The 22,958-nt window shown below is 40.8% G+C and overlaps 1 protein-coding gene across 2 annotated transcripts in view; it reads left to right on the forward strand.

Annotated features, from left to right (window-relative positions):
• Positions 1-18,239, forward strand: part of CPNE4 (copine 4) — a 227,663-nt gene extending 209,424 nt beyond the window's left edge. For both annotated transcript variants that reach the window (XM_048511205.1, XM_048511206.1), the window contains exons 13-16: positions 1,280-1,331; positions 3,552-3,685; positions 7,507-7,743; positions 17,667-18,239. In XM_048511205.1, the coding sequence (XP_048367162.1) occupies positions 1,280-1,331; positions 3,552-3,685; positions 7,507-7,743; positions 17,667-17,798 (555 nt within the window). In that variant the 3' untranslated portion in view covers positions 17,799-18,239. The remainder of the gene's footprint in view (positions 1-1,279; positions 1,332-3,551; positions 3,686-7,506; positions 7,744-17,666) is intronic.
• Positions 18,240-22,958: the final 4,719 nt, after the last annotated feature.

The following is a 22,958-nucleotide window of genomic DNA, read 5'->3' on the forward strand; positions in this document are numbered from 1 at the left end:
CAATGTAAGTGTTGCTGGAGATAAATTAACAAGTGAAACAGAACACTGAAAGCTGTGGAGAGCAGGTGGAAAAGGGAAAAATGGGCAAGGCCATTTTAGCATGACCTGGAATACTTGGAACTCTGAATCTCTCTGCTCAAATTACATAAATGTATGAGTTTGTATGAGTTGCAGACCTAGTTTGTGCCATTGAAGGTAATGTACAGGCCTTTGGCACATCACACTATATTACTAGGTAGAAAGTCCCCACACAACTCACTTTACCTTCCTGCTTATACAAAATTTACTTTTAGAAAACTACATATTTTATACTTAGATTGGGTGTCAATGGTTCTAAAGCAGGGGAGGGCAGAATCAATAGCACACTCATTTTCCATCCAGAACAAGGGTAGGTGTGTGGATGTGTCAAGAAAGAATGGGGGAAGTGTACATGAAAGGGTACTGATACTGTCATTTTCTCATCAAAGGTGCAAAGGTGTGCACATTCATGGGCTTCCTTTGCATGACATGAAAAGAGGAAAGAAGCTGACTTGGTAGCTTTAAAGGGAAGGATAAGGAAGTGATCAGTTGCACTGAAGGAAGGACAGACAGCTACTTTTAATTGTGTGGAACATGACTAATCATGAGTGATCTTCTGCCTACTCCTGTTCTAAAAGATGGAAATAATGTCACTGCTGGGAAGAATGTGTTAATGGATGCACTGGGATGAACAATCAGTGTTCTTTGTAATTCAAGGAAGAGTGTACAGACGTGTAGAGCTCCTGGGAAAGAATTGGGCTAAGGTGGCCAGAAAGAATATTGTACAATTTTTTTAAAAAATGACAAAGTAGTAATTTAATATTTTTTTTTACTTGAAAGACATGTCAGTGGAGAGATATGTACTCATTGAATACCAGTATGCGCCCACAAACATTTACAGGAATGCTAACTTTCATATATATCTAAATATATAGTGGAATTAGCTTGCCTTAAACTGGGGTTGTGGAGAATGGAATTTTATATCTGTCATTAATCTGGCTACCTCCTCCACTCTGGAATCCAAATCAGAGTACTGTCCTCTCTAATGACTCAGCAATGCATAAGCAGTCTGGACAAATGCCTGGTGCCCCACATCTGTGGAACAGTCAAAGACATGCAGGTGAAGAAACAAAGTTCTGCTTTTAAAATATGTCTTAGTAATCTTTTGGAAGAAGATAGTCTGTTTGCTACTGGGAAATATCTGAGTCACTTTGTTGAACTAGAATTGTATTTAATGGCAGGGGTGTGGTTTGATTCACAGGTCTCTCATGATTTTGCAATCAACTTTAATGAGGACAACCCAGAATGTGCAGGTAACACTCACCATATGGCAACTGAGACACTAATAGTGTGAAACACATAATGTTATGTCATTTGTTGTGGCAGTTAATTATTAAGCTGTCTTGGATGTAAAAGTGAATGAGGCAGAAAAAGGATTAAGGTGGTTAGACACCCTTCCTGAGAAGGAAAGATGGAACATATTTTTTTCTTCTTTTATGGGCAGTGCAATCTGGTGGAGGGGAGAGAAGCTGTATTGCGACCGGGGATGGTGCAGCAACAGTGCAGCTAAGCCACCTTCCTAGTAGTTAGCTGCACCATATCGAGGCCTGAAATGGCACAAAAAAGGGCAGCAGTTAGGCAGTGCAGGAGCATGATGTTGAGGGGGCAGGACTGGGGCCTTGATGGACTGGCCAGGTCACAGCCAGCAATTGGGGCAGAGGATTGGGGAAGGAGTGAGATGCAGAAGGCAGGCCAGGGGAAGGGAAGAGGAAGAAACAGGCAAGTAAGGGAGGAGGGAAGAGGACAACAGCAACAAAGGGCCCCCAAAGGGGCTCACCAGGGGACAGAGTATCAGAACCCGCCCCCCCAGAGTAGGCAGTGCTCAGTGAAGCACCAGGACCAGGTTCAGTGCAGGGGGAAAAGGGGGTAAATGGTGACTTTTCTGCCTCAATGGACAGCCATAATGGTGAACATAACCCTCTGGGCAGGTCCAGGGGGCACCACAGTGGGGCCAGGACCCTACTACCAGAGGGGCATGGCCAGGTGCTTATAGATAGGTGCTCACTGGATGCAGCCACACCCTCCCCATGACCCTTGAATACAATGCCCATCCGTGGATAGCAAATGACACCAGCATTCCTCTCCCCTCCCTTCATGTCCTTGCTCCTCAATGGCCATGGATTGTTGCTGCCTTTTACGAGGTTTGGTGGTCTTCCAGTGTGGGGACCCCATGACTTTGGGACCCAGGCAGATGCAGAGCAAGGGGAAACCGCCCCCAGGGTGCGCGTGTGCCCTGCACTCCTGCTGCGGCGGCGGCCGCCCCAGAACGCCCCTGCCATGGCCCGGCCATGTCTCCACCATGGCTCCACCTGGGGCGTTGCACCCCTGCCCCGCCCCATGGGCACTAAGCCACTGGACCCAGGATCAGGGAGGGAGCAGAGCTTGGAAAGATCACCACCAGGAGTTTCATCCATCCCCTGCAATCAGAGTAGATGAGATGGTCCATCTTCCATTGGGCTTCAAAGAAGGTGCCGCTGGATTGCAGTGTAAATCTTTATTTTGAAAGTCAGTGATCAGTTGAACAGACCAAGCGAGAATAATTATATGACCAACCATTGTAAGAATGAATTGCAGCGTGGTTTTATTTTTCTTGATTGAGTCTGAAAGGTGATGAATTTTTTAAATAATAATTTTAAATATTTTAAATAATAAAACAAATGGTGAATCAGTATTTTCTGTACGAGCCAAGAATTCCTGGTTTTCTCATTTGCCAAGCTGCCTTGATAAATATGGGCCTGGATCAGAAAGCCATAAACTTCAGAAATTGTGTGAGTTTGACTCCTAGAGGAAAAGGAGAGATCATGACTACTCTTCCCACCAGTGACTTACATGTATTGATGTGAAAGTCAGAACAGAGGTTTTGTTCCAATACTTGAATCAACGCATGGTGTCTATGGACAGGGACAGAGCATCTGATCCCCCTTGCAGGTTGGCCCGACATGGGTTTTGAATAAATAATCACGACTGCTGACTACTTTTTTTTCTAAATACTATGCCAGCCACAGAGCAAGAGAGAAAGAAATGCTACCAAGTGACTGCTATCTAGAAATTAAAGATTTACAGTCGTGAAGTATGAATAATTGCTGGTATCCAAATGTTCGTTTAAAGCCTCTGTTGAATATAAATTGAATGCATTTGCACAGTGTGTTAAGACCATACATTTAATATCTACCAAATACACATTAAATGCTGTTGGCAAAGGAAAGAGAAGAGAGTGGGTTCATGAATTATATATTACATAACATCTAAAAGAGGTCAGGTCAGCAGGGGAGAGCTGCTTTGAAAAAAATATGTCTCTTTCAGATTCACAGCTGTGCAGAATAAATTGGCAGCAGAGTAGATCCGTTGTGTGAAGGAAACTGGACAAATCACTTGAAAAAATTTATTTGGAAGGAATGTTCCCTTATCCCTGAAACATTGCCGCAGATATATTTTGCTTAATAACTAGCTTATTTAACTATTTGCCTTGCTAGGGATCCAAGGAGTTGTCGAAGCCTATCAAAATTGTCTCCCTAAGCTTCAGCTGTATGGGCCTACCAACATTGCACCCATCATCCAGAAGGTGGCAAAGTCCGCATCAGAAGAAACCAACACAAAAGAGGCTTCCGTGAGTATCAGAGCAAACTGCAAGCTAGGGCCCCTTCTGCACATGCAGAGTAGTGCACTTTTAGTCCACTTTCACAATTGTTTGCAAGTGGATTTTGCTATTCCGCACCGTAAAACCCAGCTGCAAAGTGGATTGAAAGTGCATTATTCTGCATGTGCAGATGGGGCAAAGGTAAAGACTCCTGTGGGTTGTTGTTGTTTTTTTTTTGCACTAGTGACCTCCTTGAAAATATGTGACATTAGTTAATTAACCTCCTTGAAAATATGTGACATTAGTTAATTAACCTGTCTGAATTATTGTGGTGGTTAAAGTGTCAGCAGTGGCGTAACTCCTATTGGGTAAAGTGGGCAGATGCCCAGGGCGCCCCTTTGTTGCAGACGCCAAAAATGCAGGTTTGTTTGTGGGGGGTTTTCTATTTTCAGTTTTTTCTGTTTTTGGCTGCAGGGGGCGCAGTTTTTAGGCTAGCAGCACCAAGATTTCAGAGATGCTTTGGGAGACTATCCTGATGCTATAACCCAGGTTTGGTGAGGTTTGGTTCAGGGAGTCCAAAGGTATGGACTCCCAAAGGGGTTGCCCCATCCCCCATTGTTTCCAATGGGAGCTAATAGGAGATGGGGGCTACACTTTTGAGGGTCCATACCTTTTGAGGGTCCATACCTGAAATTTTGGTGCCAATGCGTCCAAAAATGCACCCCCTGCAGGAACATCCCAGAGATTTGCCCAAGAATCTTTGTTCTGCATTGAGTTTTTTGCATTGCTGTCAATGGGGGGTGCAGGCTGGGGGGCACATTTCTGATGGCACAGTCTCAAAACTTTCAGGGTCTCATCAGGAGACTGCCTGATGGTACCCCCCAGGTTTGGTGCAGTTTGATTCAGGGGGGCCAAAGTTATGGATGCTCAAAGGGGGCGCCCCATCCTCCATTCTAAGGAGATGGGGGCTACCCTTTTGAGGGTACATAACTTTGGCCCCCCTGAACCAAAATGCACCAAGCTTGATGATATGCTGAAATGTTGGTGCTGATATGTCTAAAAATGCACCCCCTGCAGGCACCAATGACCTGGTGCAAAAAAAAAATTTGGGGTCGTGGTGAGGTGGCCGCCCATGGGGGGCATCCAACTCAGGTTTTCCCCAGGGCTCCAGTTTGCCTCATTACGCCCCTGAGTGTCAGACTAGGATCTGGGAAATCCAGGTTCAAATCCCTGCTCTGCTATAAAAGCTTGCCGGGAGATCCTGGGCCAGTCATATACTCTCCGCTTAACCTCCTTCACAGGATTGCTGTGAGGATAAAACAGATGAGAGCAGCATGATGTAAGCTGCTTTGGGTCCACATTAGGGGAAAGGTGGGATTGAAATCAATAAATATTTACAAGCCGTGGGCTTAAAGGTGGGGAGGGGTCAGAGTGCACATTCTAATTGTTGTTGCAAGTGCCAAACCAGGCTTGTGTGCACTCACATAACTATTAGCATGTGAATCTGATTTTGATCATGTATCTTTAAACACTTGGTGAGGAGAAGCGAATGGTATCCCTTTATTTATCAGTTCTGGGTTTGTTTTTCTTTTTAAAAACATGATCTGTCCTTGTCCCACAGAGAACGTTAGGCAGTATGAATGTGTAAAGTGCTGGAGGGTTTTCCAGGCAAGAGACAAACAGAACAGGTTTGCCATTATCTGCCTCTACGTGGCAACCCTGGACTTTCTTGGTCTCTCATCCAAGCATGGCTGCTTCAGCTTCCAAGATCTAAGGAGATCAGACTAGCTTGGACCATCTAGATCAGAGCAAGGGAATGTACTTCCCAAGAAATAAGCAGTGAGGCTTACCCCTGAGTTGAAATAAACGGAATCAGGTTTTAAGGGCCATTGAAAGCAGGGATGGATTTGATTCGCCTGATTCCTTTATTGATCTGGATACTCAAAGTGCTACCTTGATTCTGATATAACTAGGAGAATTCCTGAATTCTAAATTGGAACATACTTTGCTTTGAGGATCAGTTTGTTCAGTTGTTAGTGTTGTTTCTCCTTCAGAAAGCACTTTTTTAAAAAAGAAAGAAAGCAACCTTGACCTTATCTTGTGTTGAATTGGATCAAGATTATTTTATGTGGTATTTTACTGACACAGCAATCTAGACAGCATGGCATCACCCGAGCTCATCAAAGCTTGAAAAGCTAAGCAGGGTTGGCCACTATTAGTATGTGGATGGGACACCACTAAGGAAAACTAGGCTTGGTTTGCAGGCTGAATAGCTGCTACAGTCTTCAGGCAGCAATTTATTAGCTATCTCACCACTTAAAGTTGCCTGTCTGCCATCAACCAGAGCCTGGGCCTTTTCCTGCTCTGTGGAATGGGCTTCCTGAAGAGGTGAGGGGAGCTCAGTCTTTGGAGATCTTCAGGTTGGCACCGCAAGGGTTGCTTGTTTGCTGGGTTTTTGAGTGGGCTTGAATTGGCAGGCATCTTTTGACGGGTAAGGGAGAGATTTTGGGTCGTTATTTTATTTTGGTTTACTGGAAATGTTTTTAACTATTAATGTAAGTCACTTGGAACCATGAGGGGAAATGGTCTATAAATGTTTAAACAAGCAAACAAACAAAGCAGTGCCAAACTACCTCTGTTGTTCTCTTGCCCAGAACACTGCAGGATTGGAGTCAACAGCACATTCCTTTTCTTGACTAATATATACTGGCAAAAACTTTCCCCCCTCCCCACAGATGTTGACGCAGACATGTGCACAATCACATCAAGTCTGCTTTCTTATGCGTCAGGCATGTGGATAAGGGAAGTGAATGGAAGGAACTGACATCTGTAGAAAACTTTATGTGTTGATATATAAAATTCAGAAACACAAATTGAAACAACTGAGACTTATTTGTTCATTGGTTCCACCTTGGAGAGGGAGATGTAATTCAGAACTCCCAATCTGGCAAGAAATTCAGATGAGGAGAACTTTCAAAGCATTCTTAACCAAGGAACACATTAATTTAATAGTGACTAGCGTTGCAATCCAAAGGAGAGTTACTGCAGTCTAATCTCATTGATTTCCATAGGTGCAAGCTGGAGTAATTCTGCACAGGGCTACACTGTAAACTCTATTGCTTTTCATGGGACTTAGTGATGACTACCTTTATCAATGCTGGGGCAATTGTTTACAGCTTATTTCACCTTTACAACAACTTGTACATCACTGTTTGGCAACTATATTACTCATCTAGCTAGCCAGTCCCAAGTCATCTACTGGGTAAATGAACCATTAAAACCACCTCCTGCGATGTGACTGATTCCAAGTGTACAAACAACATTGGGTGGAGGGAGAGCTGCGGCTCAGTTATAGAATATCTACTTTGGATTCAGAAGGTCTTAAATTCAATCCCTGCCATATCCTGGTTAAGCAGGTAATGGAGTAATTATTGTAAAAGAGCTCCGCTTGAGCTGGTGCCAATCAGAGTAGACATTATTGAGCTTGATAAACCAAGGGTCTGACTCCAGACAGCTTGATGTATGGTTGCCACAATCCCTGTTACACACAGAAATAATAATAATAAAGCTTTTTTGTTGAAAGTTGTGCAAAGATTTTTGGAAGTGTAAGTTGAAGATCAATCAATGTATGTGATTTCATAAGCCTTTCCAGACAGCAAATTCTACTGCAGTATCCATGCATGACATATTGTATGTTAAGACTGTATTTTATATTTATTTTCCCACCCAATGAAATGCTTAAAATACCAAATGAAAGCTATTCAATTAAACCCTGAAGTGGTTACTTAGCCAATTGATGGTCAGGTTTGGAAACAGATTAATATTCTGATTGTCCTCTTTACAACCTTTAGCAATATTTCATCTTGCTCATTCTGACGGATGGCGTCATCACAGACATGGCCGACACCCGTGAAGCCATTGTGCACGCTTCCCACCTCCCCATGTCCGTCATCATTGTTGGAGTTGGAAATGCTGACTTCAGTGACATGCAGATGCTTGATGGGGACGATGGAATCCTGAGATCTCCCAAGGGGGAGCCCGTTCTTCGGGACATTGTTCAGTTTGTGCCATTCAGGAACTTCAAACATGTAAGATTAATTTGGAACTTTGTTGTCTTTGGGGAAAGGTTTTATTTTTACACAGGCCAGCAATTCTCAAGCTATGTCTTGGTGAAGTTTCCTAAGTCATAAAAACAAGAAGATTGCATGAGAGGAAAGGTGGCTCTAAGATGGTCCAACACTTAGGACTCATCTGTACAACAACGATTTTCAGTGCCTGTGGGAGTGGTAGTTTATTCCATACTTTCCTTGCTTCAAACCCCTGCAACTACCATTTTTTCTCTGTGATAGCAGTATGTTAATTTATGTTTTTTTAAAGACCCCCCCCCCAACTCTCCAGTAGCATGGGGGAAGGGGAGACGGCGCTGATATGAGCAAGAACTGCAAAAATGCAACTTCCCTGTATTTTTGCACATGTGCATGCCAACATGCTTTGACTGATTTTCCCCAGATGATCATAGCAACCCAGACTTGGGAAATTTTCCCAACAAAGTTAAAATAATGATTTCTGATTTAATGATGAATGATGATATTGGAATTCCAGCTGAATGCAGTATTCCAGCTAACTAGGGAGTATAAAGGGAAGGATTTAAAACTGGCAATTGAAACTAAATTATGGATTCCTTTGTATATGTGCACATACAGCCACGTGTCTAACTGATTTTAAGCTACACACAGTGATAAACATGAGGTATCTCAGTAAAATATAAAAAATAATCTGTTTTCTCCCTGTTCACTTTTCTTCCATCTGGGCTGATCTGCCGCTCAAGAAGCTTCTGTTAACACCAAGAACTGTCCAGCTGGAGGGTTTTGCTCCCCTTTCTCTTTGACTCTAGCCTAGATCATCTTCAAACTATACACTAGTTAAATTCCATATGGCTACCATTTTTTTGTGTGTTCACCCTACAACAGTCAGTGAGTGGCAACCGGAGGCAGGACTTTCTCGCTGGTGACACCTTGCTGGAGAGCACTCCAGCCATAGAAGTTTGCTTAGTGCCTACTTTCCTACCTTTTAAGCACCAGGTTGAGTCTAGACCTGAGCAGAATGTTTTTTAATTCATTAAATTTTGGGTTCAGGATTTAAAAACCTGGAAATTATTGGTAAAATCTAAATAAAGTAGATACCAATCAACTTTATCTGGCTTTTTACCTAATTGGGGTTGGGGGGGGGGTTAAACCTGTATCGGAAGTATACCAGTTCTCCCCTCCTCAGCTTCTCAAGTCTATGTGGACTTGAAAAGCTGCGACCGGAAGAACTTCAACTGAATGCTGAAGTCATTTCTCTTCCTACCCTGCCACTTCGTAAAGATGTCTAGTTTAGCAATTTTTGAAAAACCCAGGTTGAGAGAAATAAAATGTTTTGAACAGGTTTTGGGGCAGAGAGCTGTGAGAACGTCTTCCCCCAAATGTTTTTTAAAACATCTCCAAGACATTTTATTTCTGCTGTGCAGAAATCACCATTGACAACTACATTTCTATGCTACATTGTTGATCATATTTACTCAAAAGGAGATTCAGTGGGATTTCATTCTGTATTTAGCACTGAAGTGTCAGTATGCATTCCTATGAATAAAAGAAAAAGAAAACCTAAAGCTTGCTTCATGTTGCTTTGTATTTTTACATTTAGATTTGTGTATAATAATGCTATCTCCCAATCTTTTAATTCTAATGTTTTATCAACTTTTATCAACTTTTCCTGTGATTCCTACTGGATCAGAGGAACTAGATGCTCTGGGGGACTAGATGCTCTGGGAAGCTTACAAGAAGGGCACCAGTTGCTGACCAGTGCCCCTAGCCATTGTTAGTGGTGGAATTGTGAATATGAACACAGATATTTACACTTAGCCATTCAGGCTAATACACCAGTCTAGCATAGTGTTACCTAATCATTAAAATGAAATGACATTAGTTTCATTTATTTGTATCTGCATTTTGTTATGTTTTGAATTTTAATTTTAATGCTGTCTGTTCCAAGAAGCACTTCAGATTGAGGAGGGATAAAAATGCTTAAATAAAACGAGTCAATGCAGTGACCTTTAATACATCTTAAAGTGGTGAATAAATTAAGTACTTTCCTTTGTCTACTCTGAATCCAATGGCAATCAATTTCACAGTGTGATGCCAAGTTTTCTTATTATGGGAGTGGGAGGAGTTTGTGCTTGTTCTTTCTCTGTATAATTTTCCTGCCATGCATAATTTGTATAAAATCCCATTCCTCCAGCATCTTTTTCCAAACTAGAAATCTCCAAATGTCTTAGCCCTTTTTCATAGGGAAGGTGTTCTAGCACCTGTCCGTTTCCAGCACTGAGATATCCAGCATTCATCTTTTTAAGGCAAAAGTATGATATTGACCATTTTAACTTATTGTTTCCCACTTTCACTGCAGTGTTTTCACTGAGTTATCCAACAAGATTCTCTGATCTACAAACTGGTTAGACATCAATGGGGAGGGACTGTGGCTCACTGGCTAAGCATCTGCTTTGCATGCAGAAAGTCCCATGTTCAATTCCCAGAATTTCCAGTTAAAAGGACCAGGCAGTGGATGAAGTGAGAGACCTTTGCCTTGAGACCCCTGAGAGCTGCTGCCACTCTGAGTAGACAGGGCTAACCAATGCCTTGACTGACCAGTGGTCTGATTCAATATAAGGCCGTTTCACTGGTGTGTTCACCAGTTCATCACCATCATCATCATCATCATCATCATCATCATCATCATCATCATCATCATCATCATCATCATCATCATCATCATTTATTCATTTTATATACCACCCACCCCCGGAGGGCTCCGGGCAGTTTACAACATAAAAGAAACACAACATTCAAAGGACATTAATAGCTTTGTGAAATCTGGATGTGGAATTTACTCGACTATTCATTATTTTAAAATTACTTTTTAAAATTACTTTTTACAAAGACTTTTCAAAAGACAGACAAAAGCATCGACCAAGAACACACAAAAATACTACATTAAAAAAAGGGAATGGGAGAGCTCCTGATTTTCCCTTTGCCAAATATAAGCAACAAATTTACCACTGGCTCTTTGGTTACTGTTAGAGTTAATTCTTGGTATTACTAATAAAATCACAGTTTTTGCTATTATACCTTTTCCCTTCTTCTATTTCTCAAAATCACAAATCATCTATTCGTTGTTTTCTGTTTTCACAAAGTCTACCAAGTGATCCCAATTGTCGATGAACTTAGATAAGTTTTTTTCTCTAATCGAAGAGGTAAGTCTGACAGTTATCTCTGACAGTTCTAGGCACTTCACAAACCATTCATCTATTTTATGTATAGGTGCATATTTCCATTTTTAGTAATCTCACAATTGATGCGATATATAAAAAAAGGTTCCTTACTTTTTTTCAAACTGTCTGCCCATGAAATCCAAAAGAAAAACTTCTGGTTTCATTTGTATATTAGTCTTTAAAATGTTTTAGATTTTTTTATTTTACTACAAGTCCAATACAAATAACAGAAATACATTTCATGAAGTTCACATTTCCAACACACATTCAAACTATTTTTATCATTTTTGTCAGTTTCTCCAGTGAAAAATACCAATCATACATGGCCATCATTCATACACAATTCTACCGCTAATTCAGTCCCAGAAATATTCAAAACCACAAGTTCTTTTATCTGTGTTAAATCTTTCTAATAATTCTGCATAGAAGACTCAATTGCAGGAATGCCCTTCTATCACTAATTCTTCTCTGAGGCCATTTCCGCATGGCCCGCTGAGCAGGGGTGCAGTGGCATAGTTCATGCTGATGCATCCCCTGGGGCCGTTCGTATGAATGGCTCTGCTGGCTTCGCAGCCGGTGGTGCAGCCTTCGCACAGGCTGCACCGATGCCTAACCAGTACGCCTCCTACCTCCTGCCACCTTCCATAACTCTGTGGAGGCCAGGGGAAACGCCCCTGTGGCCAGAGCGATGCCTCTGGGGTCAGAGGCCAGAAGGCGTGTCCCCTGGCCTCCACAGAGTGGCAGAAGGCAGCAGAAGGTAGGAAACGTCCAGGATCAGCACAGGAAATATGCTGGCTTTCACCTGGTGCTGTTCACTCAGCACTGGATGGAAGCTGGTGTTTTCCAAAAACCTCACTCAGGGAACAAGGTTTAAAAACACCGTCGGGGGGGGGAGTGGAGAGCGACACTGCATCAATTTGGCGGTGGCGCCTGTGTGAAGGCTCCCCCTCCAAACAGTATTTTACAAAAACAACCTTAGTTCGATTTTACATTCTCCTTGTAAGAAGTCTACAATATGACCATATGTTATCCATCTGTTTTCAAATATCATTTCTAGTCTGAATAAAGCTTTTTGAGGTGAGTCCCACATTAGTATTTTTAGATACCGTCTAGGTTAAAATTTATTCTCAGAATGGCACACCCAATATAATGATTATTAAAATCGTTATTATCTTTAACCTTTTCATACCATAAATAGGCATGTCATTCATATGTCAAATCATGTCCTTCTAAATCAAGCAATCTTCCATTTCTCAATATGACCCATTCTTTCAACCAAACAAGCAACAAATTATAATTTCTGATCAAGTAAATTTATACCTCTTCTTTCCTTTAAATCTTGCATTTTTAATATTAATCTGAGATTTTTCCCTTGCCCAGCAAAGTTTGATATATCCAATGACCATTGTTTGAACAGAATATAATTTGCTAACACTGGTACATTCATCTTACTCCCAAAAATTCTCCCCAGCAATGATAACTGGAGTTTATTCCACCTCAACAGATCTCTTTTTAACTTCATTCCATGTTCCAGTGTAATTATTTTGAAACTAGTGGGCCCGGCCACGCGTTGGCAATTGTCCTTCTCATCACAGTCCGCAACCCACACAGATGTCCATGCAGGTCCAATGATCCGCAGCATAGCCTTTTGGGGTGGTCAAATGGAATCCCTCTTTCCCTTTTCAATGCACATCGTTATATGGTTCTGTCTTGTTTTTTTAGTATAAGGTAACCCTTTCCGTTCCACAGCGGAACTGTCCAGTGTGTGAATCCCGCTGTCCATGAGGGTGGTTGACACGCACAGTCCTGGCTTGAGTAAGGCAGAACTGGGGCAAGCAGGCTATCCCAGTCAAGCAGCAGAGACAGGGTGGTGAGGTGCTCAGATTGAGGCCAGCTCCTTGGGTTCTTAAAGGGCCATGTGCAAAAGAATCAGAGCCGGTAGTGTTGGTTTGCCCCCACCTCGTGGATTTTCTTAGAAGAAAAAGGCAAACTCCAGCTCCCTTTTAGTAAAAGAGAGCTGTGGCGAATATGGGTGAGGAAGTGGGTAAGTGGTGGTTGGATGTGAGGGAGGGCAGAGTTAGATGTATGAGGATGAGCTGGATGTGTATGAGAGTATGTGTGTTGTGTGGTAGCAGTGGGTGAGGCACAGAGAGTGAAAGTTACCAGCGTGTGAGCGGGGGAACCCCACCTGACATCTCACACGGCAAAGTGTGTATGTGTTTCACTTCCACTCGTATTACCTAACAGTATTACCTATTTACTGTTTTAACTGCTCATCTCTGGCCATCTGTGCAAACAGTGTAAGGGCAAACCAACCCCTCAGGCCACAGACATGCTGCACGAACATTCTAAGGGTGACAGTTAAACACAGCCAGCTTCATGGCCTGGTGCACCAGGAAAAAGACGTTTTACCTGGCTCAGGTACGGACTTTCGGTGATTTTAAAGTCCGATTACCTGCCCACAACAGGGAGGAACGTCCTGTGAAAATTTGGGGGCGATCCGTCCATCAGCTTCTGAGGGAGACCATCAGGGACAAACACACATTTAGATTTTTATATATATAGATAACATACAATTCATATTTATCAAAATAATAAACAAATATTTCATCCTTTTCCATCTTAAATTGTTTTACTCCTCAATTCTATCATGTAATTTCATATTTTTCTTAAAACCTTTGTTTTCTGTTTATTAGTTTTAAATCCCACTAATGCACCATTTTTTTCAGTTTCAGCATTAAAAACTCATCTCCCCTTAAAGCGTTTTCTAAAACCATCAGCAGATGCCCTTAATTTATAAGACTCTTTCTTACTTTTATACCCGCTATCCTTTCATTAAGTCTTATGTCTCTATTTAATACTTTCAGAACTAATGTAAACAGGAGGAGAGATAGTAGGCAATCTTGCCTTGGTCCTTTTTGTATCTCACATGGTTTCATTAAATCTTCATGAACAATTATTTCTACCTATTGTGACTTATAAATCAGTTCCATCCATTTTATAAATTTTTCCCAAAATCATATTTTCTAAAAACTTAAACAAAAAAGACCAGTTCAAATTATCAAAGGCTTTCTCTGCATCTAGAAAAATTAAAGTGTCTTGCTTTTCATTATGTTTTTCCAAATATTCCAAAATATCCAGTACAGTTCTGACATTGTTCTTTAATTGTCTCTTAGGTGAAAGTTCACATTGATCTTCATGAGTATCCTCTATTTTCAGTCTTCTGTGAGCTAAAATTGTACTAAAAACCTTTACAGGCATTATTCAGTAATGATATTGAGGTATAATTTATTGTCAAGATTAAGTCTTGCCCTTCTTTAGGAATTAATGTTATATTAACCTCCCTCCATGATTCCATCTTTCCTCCTTGCAAGATGGGATTCACTGTATTTTGTAAAGGTTGTAAAATTTCATCCCCAAAGCACTGATAGTACAAACCCAATAAGCCATTTGGACCCAGGACCTTGCCTGGCTTGATTTTTAATAACCTTTTATAGCTATTTGTATTCTATTTAGTATTTTTATTTTCTTGTGCTGGTAGGAGGAATTTCAGAGATTATCTTACAGTCCAATTTTTCATGGTGTATATGTGTAAAATATACATGTTCTATTACAGAAAATGAAATGAAATTTCTTCCCTAATGGAATTAAAGTTGAGTTGTGTGGGAGTCCATTCATGTTAAAGTTATTATATTTATAGCAAAACATAGAAAAATGGGACATTATTAAGAAAACATAAGCAGCACAATACATATATAATGTAATCGCAACAAAATGGATCTTAATATTCAATGAAAATTATTAAGCAGATTTGAGAGAACCTGCTATATTATTTCATCAGTCTATTATTCAGGTAGCATCCACTGATATATATCAAATAAACAGCTACTTGTATCTTTAAATATTGTCCTATGCATCTCATTGTAATCCCCTTTAGTGTGATTATTTTAATTGAATGATTCAGCAACATGCAAAAAATACAATTCCCACTTCTCATCAAACTCATGCTTTGATTGTCTATTACAAGGTTCATTAGTTTAGCCATTAGTAGCAAACTCTCTTACTTTTTCCTTCCAACATTCTATATTTGGACATCTCTCAGCTTTCTAACTGGTTAACATTGTTACTCTGGCTGCTGTTATTAAATACAAACACGGCTCTTTCAGTTTTTGAGGAAAGTTCTCAGGAAGAATACTTAATAACATTGTCTTTGCAGATAATTGAAATTTAATCTTCAATATTTTTTTCATAACATAAACATGTAACCAGTACATTTAACTTTTTTACAAGTCCACCACATAGGAAAAAATGACCCAATTTCTTCTTGATATTTCCAACAAAGGCAGTTCTTACTCATCTTAATAATATCTTTTGATGTTACATACCATCTATAAAACATTTTATAGCAATTCTTTCTCAATGTTTGGCAAATAGTAAATTTAATATTTGTAATCCATAATAGTTCCCGTTGTTGGAAGGGAACAAGCGTTGAAAGTTTTGCATCCATTTCATCATACAGCCTTTAACTTGATCCATTTCAGTATCCTATTTAAACAAAATCTTGTATTTTTTTCCAAGTAGATGTTGTTTTTGTGAGACAAGCTCTTTTTCAAACTCTGTCATATCTTTGTTTTCCTTCTTCTGATTCTAATTATCTTCAAAGTCAAGACATTAACTGAAAGTAAATCCGCCATTGTATTTTCTTTCCTTCATTCTTTATCTCTTGCCATGACTTAATATTTCCCTGCTGATTGATAATTTCTTTATAAATTATATTATCATTGTTCTTTCTCATCTCTCTATCATGATATGCTTCCTTGGGAGATTTTAAAGGTGAGGTTGGGGACTTAGACATTTTTTTTAAATTCCGCAAAATTTACTTCTTATTACATGAAAGTATTTTCTTGCCAGGTCTTTTTTCTTGTCCATTTTTCCCCTCCATAAATAACTATGCATTCCTGCTTTCAAGCCTGCTGTTTCTAATTTCATTATTTTGTGATTGGGTTTATTATCCAATCCTGCAGCTTGATAATATAATTTAATATCAGGCATGGCTAAACCTCTTTTTTTTTTAATCTTGTAGTATCTTCAACCTTATTCTTGGTTTCTCATTACTCCAAATATATTTATTTATATATGACTTTGCCATTCTTTCAATGTTTTTTTCCTGAATATATATGGGCAACGTTTGTAACAAAAAGTTCAGCTTTGGCGAAACATTCATTTTAATACTGGTAATTTTTCCTAGCCAAGATAATCTTAGTTTGTACTACCTTTACTCATCTTCTTGTAATTTTTTCCATGTTACCACATAATTATATTTCTATAAAGTATCATTTTGGCCATTCAGATTAATCCCAAGATATTTGACCTTATGAGATGAAACATCACATCCAGTGGATTTTTCAATATCTATTTTTTCCTGTTTGGTTAAAAACTTTGTATTAATCTTTGCTTTTCATCTTATGACTTTATAGCCTGCAAAGAATCCAAACATTTCTATCTGGTCCATCAGATATTTTACTAATATTTGAGCATTGCTTATTGTTAATACTACATCATTTGCATAACTTTTCATTTTGAATTCTTTTCCATCTATTATCAAACCTCTAATTCTCTGATCTTGTCTAATCTTTGTCACCTATAGCTCAAGAGCCAAAAGGAATAGAAGTGGAGATAATGGGCATGACTGGAATAATATCTCAACTTAGACTTATATTTGTGTAAGAGTCTATGGGGGGGGGTTCACTCTTGAGGCTTAAATCAGTTTACAGTGCAGACATCAAATTTGCACTTTTTAAGAACGTATATTGGGTTAGGGCAAAGCATTCTGACATTCTGGCCCATGACATTCTGGCCCATACAGCAACCCTGTATATCCTCTTCTTCTCCATGTCCTAACTTGGAGCAATGCATAGTGCAAATGGAAGCCAAGGAAGTGAAGTACACAGAGAAACACTCAGAATGATGATGTCATGTAATTCTTTTTGCATCATTATGGTTCAGTTGTGACATCACAAACCAGATTTTTTTCATGACCAATACAGATTTGACAGTTGTTGAGATTTCTACTCCCTTTTTCCCTTTCCCTTCAAGTTGCACATTATAACTGAATTGAATCCAATTTTTGCAGTGACAAAACACAGGTACCTTAATTGAGGGAAGTTTGCTTCTTTCCCAGTGACCAGGGTCTAAATGTCACTTATTTGAAAGAAGCAAAGCTCAGTTTGTTGAAGTGCCACATTTGGATGGCATGACAAATTGGAGAGTGTTGGAAGATTTTCATCTTTATTCTTGGTACATTGCAGAAAAGAGGAAGGCAGTCAGCATGAAGCATGCAAGCCTAACAGATAAGCAGATTTGTGCCCAAATGGACTTGGATTTGTTTTTGAAATTTGAATGGACTGTAAATAAATGCTGAAGGAGAGAAGGGAGGCAATGACATCTGACTTTAGAGTGAAAATCATCTCTTTTAACTTTCTGCCTTATATTAATTCATACCTTTTCCTAATTAGGATCAAGGGCGTATACCAAGCCCCAGCAGTCAGAAACACTTGAGTGTGTGCATTACTAAAAGTACCCATGGGTGCTCGGCTACCTTGAAGTGGACCATCCACCATTGTCTGGGCCCCAAAATATTGTCTCATTTCATTACTGTTGGTTATGAAGCGTGTTAATAACTGTGTTTTCTGCCATTTCCTGCAGGCATCCCCAGCTGCATTAGCAAAAAGCGTGTTGGCTGAAGTTCCAAATCAAGTGGTGGATTATTACAATGGCAAAGGGATTAAACCAAAATGTATGTCAGAGTATGAGTCTTCCAGGACACGAGCTCCTTGAACTTCCCTGGACATTTTTACAGTGTTCAGAAATGCTACTATTTACTACTACTGTACTTAACTGAAAATAGCACGTTTTGGTGATTTTTAACTCCTTTTTTTTTTTTGCATGTGTAGCCTAAAGGGTTGCAGGTACAGGTTAAGCAGTTGTATTGTTGGAGACTTTTTATGAAAACAAAACAAAAAAATTATAACTCTTTACATTACAGCATGTCGCCTTGAAATGAAAAGTTATCTGTATCTGTTTTTTATACAGGTTTGTTGAAATTTTGCTAAATTTCTTATTATCTTTACACTGTAAAGCATTTTGAAACATTTATTGGAAGTTGATAGCCAAAATGTCTTTGGGTTTATCTGCTGTGAAATGAAAACGATTTTTCAAAATGGCAGATGCATGGATTGTATTTTGCATGTTCCAAAATAAAAACAACACCGTTTTGCACTTGTGTTTTATTTCTTTCAATGCATCAAATAATAATGTTAAAAAGATAATTTCAAACCATTGTAGAAGCACTTTCTCTGAGCATAATACAAATGAATGTAACAAGCAAGACAGCCAGAGATGTGCCCAGACATAGCCAGACTATAGAAGTTTTGAAAATGTATTGACCTGCGTAAGGGACTTGCATAATTTCTGTATCAGCAGGAGAAACTAGCTGCTGCAATATTTCCTAACATTTCTAGGACTGCAAGCCTCCTGGTTAGAGTAGCCTTCCAAGTGGTACCTCCAGAACCTCCAGACTGCTATTATAATTGATCTCTAGATGAAAAAGATCAGTTTACCTGGCAGGGGTCTGCAACCTGCGGCTGTCCAGATGTTCATGGACTACAATTCCCATCAGCCCCTGCCAGCTTGGCCATGCTATCAGGGGCCAATTGGCCATGCTGGCAGGGGCTGATGGGAATTGTAGTCCATGAACATCTGGACAGCCGCAGGTTGCAGACCCCTAATCTAAACTTACTGCTCCATGGCATTATACCCTTTTGAGATCTCTTCCCTTCCCAAACCACATTCTTCCAAGGGTCCACCTCTAAAATCTCCAGGTATTTTCCAACCCAGAGCAGCAACCCTCCTCCTGATGGGGTCTGGAAACCTCCCAGAATTACAGCTGATCTCACACTACAGAGAGCAAATTCCCTGGAGCAAATGGTTACTTTGAAGAATGGGCTCTATGACATTACACCCCATTGAAGTCTCTCCCCAAAACCCGCTGCCCTAGGCTCCACCCCTGAAGTCAGGAATTTCTCAGTGTAGATTTGGCAAACCTAGTAGGCCTGATGATCCTCAGCATGGTACCCATTGGTGCCATGGCCGTTTTCCAGTGTGATTCCTGACCCCACCACCGCTCATGCACACTCAATAGTTAGCAATCATATAACTGGCATATACTTTTTGGGGATTTCAACCCGTCTTCCAACATCAGTTTCCACTTAAGAACAATGCAGGTACATCAAATGCATTTAGGAATTTAAGGAGGTTTTTGCAATCAATTTTTCAAAGCACACTTTTCAATGCATGTTTTAGGACTAAAATTCTGAAACCAAGAAGTTAGGACAGAGATCAGTTCACTTGGAGAAAATGGCTGCTTTGGAAGGTGGAATCAGTTGTATTATACTGAATTGAAGCCCCTCCCCCCCAAAAAAACTCCCACCTTCCTCAGGCTCCATCCCCCAAATCTCCAGACATTTCCCAACCTTAAGCCTTAAGCTGGCAACCCTACATAGACCACTGACGTACAGATCTTCAGTAGGGCTGGTCATTTGGTAAAGCCAAATGGGAAAATCTCCCATTTCAGCTTTCTTCAGGGAGGGTCACTCCCCCCAAAAGCCAGGCTATTGTGAGGGGGCAGGAAGGGATGTCAGTACTCGGCTCTTGTGGCCTTTTCTTCCATGCCCAAGATAATGTCAATAGCCACTTTGAGGTAAAAAATGAATTTTCCTCCAGGCAAGATTGACCAGGGATCCTGGAGGTTTTTCACCTTCCTCTAGACATAGAGCGGGGATCGCTGGAGCAGTGTGGGTGGGAGGAGTTGTTGTACATGTGATTGGACTAAGCGGCCCTTGAAGTTCCTTCCAGCTCTGTTTCCATTAAGCCCTACCCCAACCCCACTGGCTGGCTGAATTATGCCAGAGTAGGTGCCCCAAAATGGCAGATCCCCAACCCCTATAATCTTCCCCTACCCACCTGTTCACAAAACCCTCTTACTACATGTTTCCAGCTGCACATGCTGTATAACATAATCCAGCAAAAGTACATGTGCTCTTAATTATATGTGCTGCCCTGACCTTGTCAGGGAAGGGCAAACATGCAGTGCGTGTGACTTGGAATATATGAAATGGGAGTGCTATCAAGTGAGTGAGCCGATGGGGAAGGACACGTGTGGGTTGTACGAGTGGGATGGAAAGGGATGCAGCAGTAGGTAGGGGAGGGGGCCTAGGCACTCTTTGTACACCCCCACCCCCACCCCCCAACAAAGAAAACCCCTTGGTATCAGCCCTGAGTGAGACACCACAAAAACTGCCATATTGGAAGGTTTCCAACTGTTCCCAAGTGTCATTAACAATTGTCTTCAGAATTGGAGTAATTGCTGTACTGTTGTCGTTTTTTTAGTATGGTTCAGTTCAGAGCAGACTGAGTAGGTCACATGACCTGGTTAAAATAACGTGTAAGAACAACTCACTTTTTGTGCATCCATCTACAAGTCCGGAGCAAAGTTCACATGACAGAGATTTCTGCTTGATGGAAGGGAATCCTCGCCGAAAATCTGTGTTCTCAAAAAGACATTTGTTAATTTCAGGATCTGAACAAGGAGACAATTGCTCCCTCAACACTCCATTCCTCTAAGCGGCCAAGGGGTTTGTAAATGAGGCAGATGTAATAGAGAAAGAAGTCACATGGGAATAGCAATCCCCATCTGTAGATTTGCTAGAGATATTTTATCATAAAAGACAACCATGCAACTGAACATCAGTAATGTATGAAGGTGGCGTGAAAGAGTGTGTTCAAAGCTTAATGGACTGTAGCTCACAGTATTTTGAAGTGAGATTTGAAATTCATTGTACCAAACGGAGCAACTCAATTCGGGAGGACATTAAAGGTTTCAGTGATGAGAAGCATTGTGAAATATCTAGACATAAGCCACAAAGGAAAGCATTCTTTCCAGTTCTATTTTTCTCCAGCTAGATTTTTCTTTTATTTCAGACTGCCGTTACGTTGGCCAGGTCAGATATGCCAAGGCAAATTTAAAAGAAATGTGTCATTTTAAGAATGGAAGGTTCTCTGCCAGGGATTGTATTCTATCTTTAGAAAGGAAATCAAATTGCCTTTTCAAAGCTTAAATTCCTTTCTATTATACAGACACTTTCGAATACAGTTCAGAAGTAGTTCTCAGCATAGATTTAAGTTCTATATATTAAACACAGACCTTTCAAATCAGGTGTAATCTTAAACAGAGTTGCAGCCTTCTAATTCTATTAAAGGCAGTGGGGTTAGAAAGATGGTAATTCTGTTTAGGACTGCACTGCTAGAAATTCATTGTTAGATGTCAATTCTATATATTTTAAAACAATCTATATATGCAATTAAGCCCAATTAGCCTAATCTCGTCAGATCTTGAAAACAAAATAGAGCTGGCTTTGGTTAAGATTTATATGGGAAAGCACCAAAAATATGAGGGTCACTACACAGAGGTGTGTGTGTATACATCTTAATGCTATCGGCTCTTTTTTACCATTTTTTTTTAAAAAAACCTCCAGTGTTTATTTGTTTGCTTGTTTGTTTTAGCTTTCAAATTTTTCTGCAGTCTTGGGGCATTTTCCTGTTCACAGTTACAGTCACCAGATTTAACTATCCTCAAATCTGCCCACACTTGCTATCATTTATTTATTAATTCAACTGTTTATACCCCATCTTTTAATAGTGACTTACAAAATGCAATATAATACAATGACAAAAACAACAGTATATGTGTATACACACACATGGTGAAGGGTGGATACTGGTGAGACACACTGGGAGCAGCCAGAACTCCAATGAATAGTGGATAATGCAGACACCCACTATCTTTGTCTGTCAAGCAGAGAACTGAGCCCTGTGCTAAGCAGCAGGGGTCTGCAACCTGCGGCTGTCCAGATGTTCATGGACTACAATTCCCATCAGTCCCTGCCATTGGTACTTTGGAAGGCAGTTTGGCATCATACCCCACTGAAGTACCTTCCCTCACCAACCTCTGCCTTCCCAAAGCTCCATCTCCAAACTGAGCTAGCAACTCTAAGCCCAGGCTACAAGCCCATTCCCATATGGTTATTTATATAATTTTGAAAATAAGGTAGAAATGTTTCTGTAGTCATCCCCACAGGGTCGTCGCTAAGGAATAGGCGAGACGCGGAGGAGGTTTCATCTGGCGGAGAGCGTCAGCAACAGGAAGCGCGGGATTTCGTGATCCTGACAACTCTGCTCTGTGCTGGTCTCTGGCACCTTTTATTAGGGTTTCATTGTGGGCGTGTAAAGGAGGTGGGTAGGGAGATGAGCGGGAGACCGGGAGACCTGGAGATCATCATGTGATGCATGATCTCACCTGGCTACGCGGCGGAGGAGGGCGTAAGCTGTCTGAGCCTAATCCTCACCTGGGGCAAGACCATTGTCCCTGCTACCGTGACTGAGCCAGACAGTTCATGACCTCGCGGACTCATAGGGGATGAGGAGTGGGGTGGTGCGGTGCGACCAGAAGGTCAGAGGTCCGTTGGCGTCCCAACGTTTCTACCACGGTGCTGCTGGGTCAGCAGTGCATTACTACATCTCCTCCTTTTTTTTACATTTAGAAGGGGACCGAAATGCTAAGGGGTGATTTAAAGGGACGCTTTGTCTCCTCTGCCGTCTGGTCAAGCTGACCGAGCTGCTTGTGTACCATTAGAACTTCGTTATGGGGTAAGGGAAATTCGGGGCGCTTCTTACATAGGTCACAGGCAATATTAGACAGACATTGAACCAAACAAGATCCGGATAATGAGGCATACAATTAAACCAATGCAGAGCTGTACAATAGCACTCAACCATCTCTCCCGCAGCCAGCTCCAGAGGGCTGACCACCAATGGGGCAAAACATCATACTTCAGATTAGATACAACTTCCTGCACTTGGCAGACTTTCATATGAATCAAT

The sequence above is a fragment of the Sphaerodactylus townsendi genome, linkage group LG11 (genome assembly GCF_021028975.2).
Source record: "Sphaerodactylus townsendi isolate TG3544 linkage group LG11, MPM_Stown_v2.3, whole genome shotgun sequence".
Classification (NCBI taxonomy): Eukaryota; Metazoa; Chordata; class Lepidosauria; order Squamata; family Sphaerodactylidae; genus Sphaerodactylus; species Sphaerodactylus townsendi.